The 9,745-nt window shown below is 51.6% G+C and overlaps 1 protein-coding gene and 1 long non-coding RNA gene across 2 annotated transcripts; one reads left to right on the top strand and one right to left on the bottom strand.

Moving 5' to 3' along the window:
- Positions 1-4,574: 4,574 nt before the first annotated feature.
- LOC119565119 (olfactory receptor 52M1-like) lies at positions 4,575-5,522 on the top strand. The gene has a single exon (XM_037889541.1). The coding sequence runs from the start codon at positions 4,575-4,577 to the stop codon at positions 5,520-5,522; it is 948 nt and encodes a 315-aa protein (XP_037745469.1).
- Positions 5,523-5,657: 135 nt separating this feature from the next.
- LOC122462536 lies at positions 5,658-5,953 on the bottom strand. The gene is made up of 2 exons (XR_006285146.1): positions 5,918-5,953; positions 5,658-5,736 (listed from the first exon to the last, which is right to left on the bottom strand). It is a non-coding gene; the product is annotated as an uncharacterized LOC122462536 (long non-coding RNA).
- Between the last annotated feature and the right edge of the window lie 3,792 nt (positions 5,954-9,745).

Genomic DNA, 9,745 nt, shown 5'->3' with positions numbered 1-9,745 from the left:
TACGTTGGTGACCGAAACTGGACGCAATACTCCAGCTGAAGCCTAACAAGCACTGAGTAGAGGAATATTATCATCTGCGGTGACTTGCATGCTGTTAATGCAACCTAAAACTGTAATTTTTTTTTGCAGTAGCCAATAAATCCACTCCCCTGAGACATGTAGCTATATCAACCTAACCCCGGTGAAGACCCCACCATGAAGTCAACCTAGCTACCGCCTCTCAGGGAGGTGGATTACCTATGCTGCCGGATAAGTAGTGTCTTCACTGAAGAGCTATGGCAGTGCCGCACTAGCATTTTAAGTGTAGACAGGCCCTCAAGCAGATCTTCCAAAAAAGCATCCGGTCTGGATCTGAAGACATGGGGACTTGGGGAACCCACCACTTCCAAACAGATGAAGCTCTTTAAGTCTCTCACTGGCCTGCATTTTCTGCAGCCTCCAATCTTTTTTGTGGCTCTTTTCTGCACATTCTCCAAATTTTCAAATTTTGAAATCTGGACCCCGGAACTGGATGCATTCGGTTTCTCCAATTCCATATGCAGAGGTAAAATCCTTCCCCTCCTCCAACTCACCACTACAATGAGTTGGTTATCCACAATGACCCCTAAATCCTTTTCAGGGTCCCTCAATTCCATAATATAGTGATCGAGTGTGTAGGTCGGGCCTGTGTTCCCTTTTCCAAGGTGATAACTTTGCATTTGACTGTATTAAAACATTTGTGTCTGCTGTGGCTGCCTCATTGTAACCACTCTGCCAGTTTTGGGTCCTCTGCTATTTTATCTACAGTGATTTTCTATTTGCTTCCATATCATTGATGAAAATATTGAATAGCATTGGGCCCAGAACTCATCCCTGCAGAACTGCACTCGAATCAGCCCCATTCCCTGCAACGCCCCATTGACAGCTGCTTCCTGAGATCTGTCAGTTAGCCAGTTTTTAACCTATTTTACATCTGCTCTACTGATATTGGATAGTGTTTTTATCTGACTGTTTTCCCCGACTACATCAAATGCCTCAGAGACATCGAAGTCTATTGTACATGTACAATTCCCTTGGTCAACCAAACGTGTACAGCCATTAAAGGATACACTTTTTTGGCAAGACCTGTTTCCATAACCCTGTTGGTGACTTGCATTAATTATATTCCTAGACTTTTTGTTAACTAATCCCATGCCAGATTTTCCATTTTTTCCTAACCTTGTCAAATCCTTATTTAAAACCTTTCCCTTTAATTTTTAATCATTTATGTTTCTGGTGTTTGTGTAACCCTTCTGCCGATCAGAGTCGGCAGCAACAAGGGCCGGGGTCAGTATCTAGGGGATCCATTCCAATAACACAATGCAAACCGGCTCGAGCCCCCACCCAGTGACCTGGGAGAAATATATACCACCCCCGCTGGGCGCCTCCAAGAGGCAATACTTCCCCTCTCGGAAGCACAGCGTCTGAGTGTAGCAAAAGCCTTTTAATAACAGAGAGAAACAATGTGGCATTATGTTGGGCAGACACCACAAACAGAATTCATAACACAACCCATGAGCAAGAAACCCACCCCAAGCAAATTGGGCTGTTTCCTTTCCCTTTGGTTCTTGAGTCCAGCAACCCAAAAGTCACCCAGACTCCCAAAAGTCCCAAAACCCAAAAGTCTCTGTCCCTGGTCAGTGGAGCAGTCAGAGTTTGAAAGTTTATCTGCAGAGTTTTACCTCCCACCCTGGGTGGAGATGAGGGGTTCAGGGGCACCTTACGTGGTCCAAAGCCGATTGCCCCACCTCTCCGTGGGGCTCCGCTCCGCTCCACCAGCCGTCCCACGAATCTCTCTGCTCTGCCAGGTTTCAGAGGAGCAGCCGTGTTAGTCTGTATCCACAAAAGGAAAAGGAGGACTTGTGGCACCTTAGAGACTAACAAATTTATTTGAGCACAAGCTTTCGTGAGCTACAGCTCACTTCATCGGATGCACGCAGTGGAAAATACAGTGGGGAGATTTATATACGCAGAGAACATGAAACAATGGGTGCTACCATACAGACTGTAACCAGAGTGATCATAGAATCTTAGAATATCAGGGTTGGAAGGGACCTCAGGAGGTCACCTAGTCCAACCCCCTGCTCAAAGCAGGATCAATCCCCAACTGATCAGGTAAGATGAGCTATTACCAGCAGGAGAGCGTGCCGGGGGTGGGGGGAACCTTTTGTAGTGATAATCAAGGTGGGCCATTTCCAGCAGTTGACAAGAACGTCTGAGGAACAGGGGGGGGTGAGGAGGGGAAATAAACATGGGGAAATAGTTTTACTTTGTGGAATGACACATCCACTCCCAGTCTCTATTCAAGCCTATGTTAATTGTATCCAGTTTGCAAATTAATTCCAATTCAGCAGTCTCTCCTTGGAGTCTGTTTTTGAAGTTTTTGTGTTGAAGAATTGCCACTTTTAGGTCTGTAATCGCGTGACCAGAGAGACTGAAGTGTTCTCCAACCGGTTTTTGAACGTTATAATTCTTGACATCTGATTTGTGTCCATTTATTCTTTTGCATACAGACTGTCCAGTTTGGCCAATGTACATGGCAGAGGGGCATTGCTGGCACATGATGGCATATATCACATTGGTGGATGTGCAGGTGAACGAGCCTCTGATAGTGTGGCTGACGTGATTACGCCCTATGATGGTGTCCCCTGAATAGATATGTGGGCACAGTTGGCAACGGGCTTTGTTGCAAGGATAGGTTCCTGGGTTAGTGGTTCTGTTGTGTGGTGTGTGGTTGCTGGTGAGTATTTGCTTCAGGTTCGGGGGCTGTCTGTAGGCAAGGACTGGTGTGTCTCCCAAGATCTATGAGAGTGATGGATCGTCCTTCAGGATAGGTTGTAGATCCTTGATGATGCGTTGGAGAGGTTTTAGTTGGGGGCTGAAGGTGACGGCTAGTGGCGTTCTGTTATTTTCTTTGTTGGGCCTGTCCTGTAGTAGGTGACTTCTGGGTACCATTCTGGCTCTGTCAATCTGTTTCTTCACTTCAGCAGGTGGGTATTATAGTTGTAAGAACGCTTGATAGAGATCTTGTAGGTGTTTGTCTGAGGGGTTGGAGCAAATGCGGTTGTATCGTAGCGCTTGGCTGTAGACAATGGATCGTGTGATGTGGTCAGGGTGAAAGCTGGAGGCATGTAGGTAGGAATAGCGGTCAGTAGGTTTCCGGTATAGGGTGGTGTTTATGTCACCATCGCTTATTAGCACCATAATGTTCAAGAAGTGGAACTCTTGTGTGGAGTGGTCCAGGCTGAGGTTGATGGTGGGATGGAAATTGTTGAAATCATGGTGGAATTCCTCAAGGGCTTCTTTGCCATGGGTCCAGATGATGAAGATGTCATCAATGTAGCGCAAGTAGAGTAGGGGCATTAGGGGACAAGAGCTGAGGAAGCATTGTTCTAAGTCAGCCATAAAAATGTTGGCATACCGTGGGGCCATGCGGGTACCCATAGCAGTGCCGCCTATTTCAAGGTATACATTTTCCCCAAATGTGAAATAGTTGTGGGTGAGGACAAAGTCGCAAAGTTCAGCCACCAGGTTTGCCGTGACATTATCGGGGATGCTGTTCCTGATGGCTTGTAGTCCATCTTTGTGTGGAATGTTGGTGTAGAGGGCTTCTACATCCATAGTGGCCAGGATGGTGTTTTCAGGAAGATCACCGGTGGATTGTAGTTTCCTCAGGAAGTCAGTGGTGTCTCGAAGATAGCTGGGAGTGCTGGTAGCGTAGGGCCTGAGGAGGGAGTCTACATAGCCAGACAATCCTGCTGTCAGGGTTCAATGCCTGAGATGATGGGGCGCCCAGGATTTCCAGGTTTATGGATCTTGGGTAGCAGATAGAATACCCCAGGTCGGGGTTCCAGGGGTGTGTCTGTGCAGATTTGTTCTTGTGCTCTTTGGTTACTCGATTACAGACCTAAAAGTGACAATTCTTCAACAAAAAAACTTCAGAAACAGACTCCTAGGAGAGACTGCTGAATTGGAATTAATATGCAAACTGAATACAATTAACTTAGGCTTGAATAAAGACTGGGAGTGGATGTGTCATTACACAAAGTAAAATTATTTCCCCATGTTTATTCCCGCTCCTCGCCCCCCACTGTTCCTCAGATGTTTCTTGTCAACTGCTGGAAATAGCCCACCTTGATTATCACTACAAAACGTTCCCCTTACACTCTCCCCTGCTGGTAATAGCTCACCTTACCTGATCACTCTCGTTATGGCGTGTATGGTAACACCCATTGTTTCGTGTTCTCTGTGTATATAAATCTCCCCACTGTACTTTCCACTTCATGCATCCGATGAAGTGAGCTGTAGCTCACGAAACTTATGCTCAAATAAATTGGTTAGTCTCTAAGGTGCCACAAGTCCTCCTTTACTTTCTGCTCTGCCAGCTGCCCCCAAGAGCTGCAACAGCGACCAATCTGCTTCACCCATCGGGAAAGTATCCGGTAGGGCATGTAGTGGCTCATATTAACATTGTCTCTCCATCCAGGCTTTTGTACTGCGAACATCACCCTTGGCTCTGGGAACGCCTCAGAGTTGAACACCTTTTCCCTTACTCCATGTCAGATTCCAACAAAACCGACTTCACCAACCCCTCCACCTTCATCCTGCTGGGCATTCCTGGCCTAGAGGCGGCCCATGTCTGGATCTCCATCCCCTTCTCCACCATGTACATCATAGCCGTCTTGGGAAACTTCATCATCCTGTTCATTGTCAAGACAGAACCAAGCCTCCATGGGCCCATGTACTATTTCCTCTGCATGCTGGCCATCACCGACCTGGTCCTGTCTACATCCACCCTGCCCAATATCCTGAGCATCTTCTGGTTCAATTCCAGGGACATCGATTTCAGTTCCTGCCTCACCCAGATGTACTTCCTTCACTGCTTCTCAGTGATGGAGTCTGGGATCTTCGTGGCTATGGCATTTGATCGCTACGTGGCCATCTGTGATCCCCTGAGACATTCCACCATCCTGACAAACCTCGTGGTGGCCAAGATTGGACTGGCCTTGGTGCTACGTGGCGGCATGGTCGCATTGCCCTTTCTCCTCCTGGCGAGGCAGTGGCCATATTGCAGAACCAATATCATCCCCCACTCGTACTGCGAGCACATAGCCGTGGTGAAGCTGGCCTGTGGCGACACCCGCGTCAGTAGTTACTACGGCCTCTTTGTGGTACTCTGTGTCAGGGGTCTGGATATGATTTTTATCGCTGTGTCCTATATCCAGATCCTCAGGGCCATCTTCAGCCTCCCCACGAAGGACGCCCGGCTCAAGGCTTTGAGGACCTGCAGCTCCCACCTCTGTGCCATCTTAACCTTTTACATCCCAGCTCTCTTCTCCTCCCTCACACACCGCTTTGGCCAAAATGTGCCCCTGTATTTCCACATTCTCGTTGCCAACATGTACCTCCTGCTGCCCGCCACGCTCAACCCCATCATCTACGGGGTGAGGACCAAACAGATCCGGGGCAGGCTACTCCGGCTCTTCACTCATAAAGGGATTTAAAGTTTTTTCCTGGTGCTCTGGCTCTCAGACTGAGCTCTGTGCAGAGCTGGCTGGTGACTTGGTGCTGTGCTCTCTTCCCTGAATCACTGACTGGGCAGTCAGGGAGACATTAGACCAGGGGTGGGAAAACTTTTGGCCCAAGGGCCCCATTGGAGCTGCAAAACTGTATGGACGGCCTGGTAGGGAAGGCTGTGCCTCCCCAAACAGCCTGGCCCTGCCCCCTATTCGCCCCTCCCACTTCCTAACCCCGAATGACCCCCTCAGAACCCCCCCATCAGCCCCCCCCCCCCTTGTCCCCTCACCGCCCCCTCCCCTAACTGCCGCTCTGGGACCCCACCCCCTATCCAATCCCCCCTGCTCCCTGTCCCCTGACTTTCCTGACCCCCTATCCACACCCTGCCCCCTGACTGGCCCCCCAGAACTCCCACGCATATCCAACCCCCCTGTTCCCCATCCCCTGACAGCGCCCCCCAGAACCTCCACCCCATCCAACTGCCCCCTCTCTCCTGACTGCCCCCGGGACCTCCCACCCCTTATCCAACACCCCCGCCCTGCATTAGACCCTTTCCTGACCTTACTGTGCTGTGTCAGTGCGACAAACTGGGGAGTCGGGCAGTGTAGATCTCATTGGTTTGCCACCCTTCTCATTCCTGATCACTGGACCTCTGCAAATATAAGAACATAAGAATGGCCAGACTGGGTCAGATCAAGGATCCATCCAGCCCAGTGTCCTGTCTTCCGGCAGTGGCCAGTGCCAGGTGCCCCAGAGGGAATGAAGAGAACAGGCAATCATCAGGTGATCCATCCCCCGTCACCCATTTCCAGCTGCTGGCAAACAGACTCCATCCCTTCCCATCTTGGCCATTGATGGACCTTCACAACATGCTCTGGCAAGGAGTTCCACAGGTTGGCTGTGTGTTGTGTGAAGAAATACTTCCTTCTCTTTGTTTTAAACCTGCTGCCTATTAATTTCATTTAGTGACCCCTAGTTCTTGTGTTATGAGAAGGAGTAAATACCACTTCCTTATTTCCTTTCTCCACACCAGTCATGATTTTATAGACCTCTCTCATATCCCCCCTTAGTCACCTCTTTTCCAAACTGAAAAGTCCCAGTCTTATTAACCTCTCCTCATATGGAAGCCGTTCCATCCCCCTAATGATTTTCATTGCCCTTTTTTGAACCTTTTCCAATGCCAATAAATCTTTTTTGAGATGGGGCAACCACATCTGCGCGCAGTATTCAAGATATGGGTGTACCAGGGATTTCTAGAGAGTCAATCTGATATTTTCTGCCTTATTTTCTCTCCCTTTCCTTGTGATTCCCAATAGTCTGTTCGCTTCTTTGAAGGCCGCTGCCCATTGAGTGGATGTTTTCAGAGAACTAGCCACCATGACCCTTGGATCCCTGCCTCTTACCCCGCTTCTCCCCACAAGGCCGTGCCCCTGGTACACATCTTCCCTCAAGGCCACAGCCCCTGCTCCACCTCCTGCCTCTTTGCCCCACTCCCTTTCCGCCTCTTGCCCCAAATGCCCACTGCTGCTGCTCGCTCTTTTTCTCCCCTCCCCGTCACTCGCTGGGTCACCTCCACCTCCCCGCCCCCCAGTTGGGCTCCATCTGCTCCGGGGCTGGGACGAGAGCTGCTGCAGCCTGGCAAGGAGCCTGCAGTGAGTGCAGCGAGGATGCCGCGCTGGGGCCGACAGCCCGTCGGGATCGGCGAGGGAAGCCAGGAAGCCGTATAAAAGCAGCTGAGGGGGGGAGAAGGGCTGTGTGGGAGGCAGACGAGGTTGTGCATCACACGGCTTGTGGGCCCTGAAGCTCAGCTACAAGGTCCTGAGGGCAGAGACCATTGTGTGGCCCATTTCCTTAGCTTTCAGCTCCCTTGTGTTCCTCCCAGCTGGGGGCCTGCAGAAGGCAGGGTCCCTGCAAAGGGGATGGGCTGGGAGCCCTTTGTCCTGAGCCAGGCCTCGGGAGCAGGGCAAGGGATCAGCTTTGAAGCTGGGAGGACAAGAGCTGAGAGAGGCAGAAGGATCAGCCCCTGCATTAGCTGGGAAGACGGGATGCTGGGCAGAGGTGGGGTGGCTTCCATAGCTCACAGGGCAGGAGATAAACTGCCCACCTGACATTAGCCGGCTATTTACACAGGTATACGGACACCTTATCTGGAACTGCAGGGGACGCGTTGCCCAGGGGCTGAAGCTGGACAGGGAAGCTGAGTCTAACGTCTTCTCTACAAGACGCTTTTGATCACTACATTTAGAAGCTCTGTAGCTAGGCTGCTAGGCAGCGTTATCCCCGTGTCATGGATGGACTGAGTCCTGCAGAGGTAAAGTGATTTACCCAAGGACACACAAGGAGTCGGTGGCAGAGCTGAGAATAGGAACTGGGAGTCCTGACACCGCCACACCCCCAGCACCACTGTTCTGGCCATGAACTGGCATTGCTCCTCTGGGTTGTATTTGAAACACACTGAGGCTATTTGTGTCTCGTGATCAGTGGAGCTGCAGTTCTTAAACGGGAGGAATTCATTACAGAAACTGTGGCCACAAAACAGGTTTCCACACAGCTCAGTTTTCAGTCCTCTCTTGCTTGTTTACTTTCATCGCAGTGATGGAAGGCACTGCGAGCTTGCAAAAGCCTCTCTAGAAATTACACAAGCAGGCTGGGGTCACCTGTCCTTGTTGAGAGCTTCCTTCTTGGAAAGCCAGTGCAGAGAAGATGAGATGAGTCCAGGGTCACATGAGCGTATCCCAGGTCCTTACATGCTCTGATGACTCACAGGATCAGCCATTTCCCATATTCTTGCAGAGGCGCGTTTCTTCTGTGGCCCTTTGTGATCACTAAGTGTCCTCGAAGGGCCACCAACGTACGGCCTTAGCCACCTGAGGGGTGTTTCCCAGGAACACAACACATAGAATCATAGAACTGGAAGGGACCTCCAGAGGTCATCTAGTCCAGTCCCCTGCCCTCCTGGCAGGACCAGCACCACCTAGACCAGCCCTGACACGTGTGTGTCCAACCTGTTCTTGAAAACCTCCAGGGATGGAGATTCCACAACCTCCCTGGGCAATTTATTCCAGGGCTTAGCCACCCTGACAGCTAGGAAGTCTTTCCTAATGTCCAGCCTACACCTCCCTGGCTGCAATTTAAGCCCATTGCTTCTCGTCCTGGCCGCAGAGGTTAAGGTGTAAGATACCCGTAGATTGTCAATAATGACTTCAGACACAAAGCTGATAGATGCATAGAAACAGGATAATCATACTTGGCAAAAATGGCCGCATTCAGTCATACAGCACCACACCAGGGTCTCCTCCCATGACGCTGCTACAGCTGCCAGCCACCGAAGGACGGGGCGTTGCCCGGGTTCGAGCAGGGCAAGCAGCTGGGACGCTGGAGCCACTGGAGGACGGGTAGAGAGCAGATAAAAACCTGTGTTGCCCCAGGGAGCCTGCTCCTTGTACAAAGAGAAGAGGGGAAAGTTTGTGAAAGTGAGAGGTGAGTGTCCAGGAACTCGGCTTTTTCCTCCAAGCGTCGCCAGCCAGCCCCCCTGGCTTTGACCAACCGTAACTTGTGCTTGACTAAAGCATCGTGCAGAAAGGCAGCCAGGGCTAGATCCACAAACGCAGTTCGGCGCCGCTGCCTTTCTCAAACCCGGCTCATCTGCTGCCGGACCCTGCAGGAGCCTCGGCTTCCGCCAGGGGCCTGCACGAAGCCACCCGAGGGCTGACACTGCTCCTCCGCTCGCAGACACCGAGTCTGTGGGGGCCCCAGGGCTGGCGCGCTCATGGGAAAAATACCGGCTGCTTAGCACCTCTTGGCAGCCCTGTTCCCCTCGCTACCCCGGCGCGTCTCACCCCCCGGCAGCCCTGCCAAGCAAATCCTCCCCGGGCCTCCCACCCACCCCAGGAGGTGCTGGGAGGGAGGGGGAGGAGTGGGGATGGGGTGCACTTGAGGGAAGGGGCAGAAAGATGCAGGAAAGAGACAGGACAGGGGTGGGGGACGGGGGAGCGATGGAGTGCGGGTGGGGGCTGGGGTGGAGTGGGGTTGAGCACTCCCCGGACAGAGAGGAACTCAGCTCTAATGCCACAGCTAACGAGCTGCGGAGAGTCTTCGCTCAGGCCTCAGTTCTGGTGGGATTCTCCAGCGAGGTGGAAGGATCAGGCCCTTTTCCTGCATGCAGAGCAGAGAGACCGTGCCAGGGAGGGGCCCTGGGACAGACGCCATC

The sequence above is a fragment of the Chelonia mydas genome, chromosome 1, assembly GCF_015237465.2.
Source record: "Chelonia mydas isolate rCheMyd1 chromosome 1, rCheMyd1.pri.v2, whole genome shotgun sequence".
NCBI lineage: Eukaryota > Metazoa > Chordata > Testudines > Cheloniidae > Chelonia > Chelonia mydas.
The sequence above is the reverse complement of the archived record's forward strand: the minus strand, read 5'-3'. Positions and strand labels throughout refer to the sequence as shown.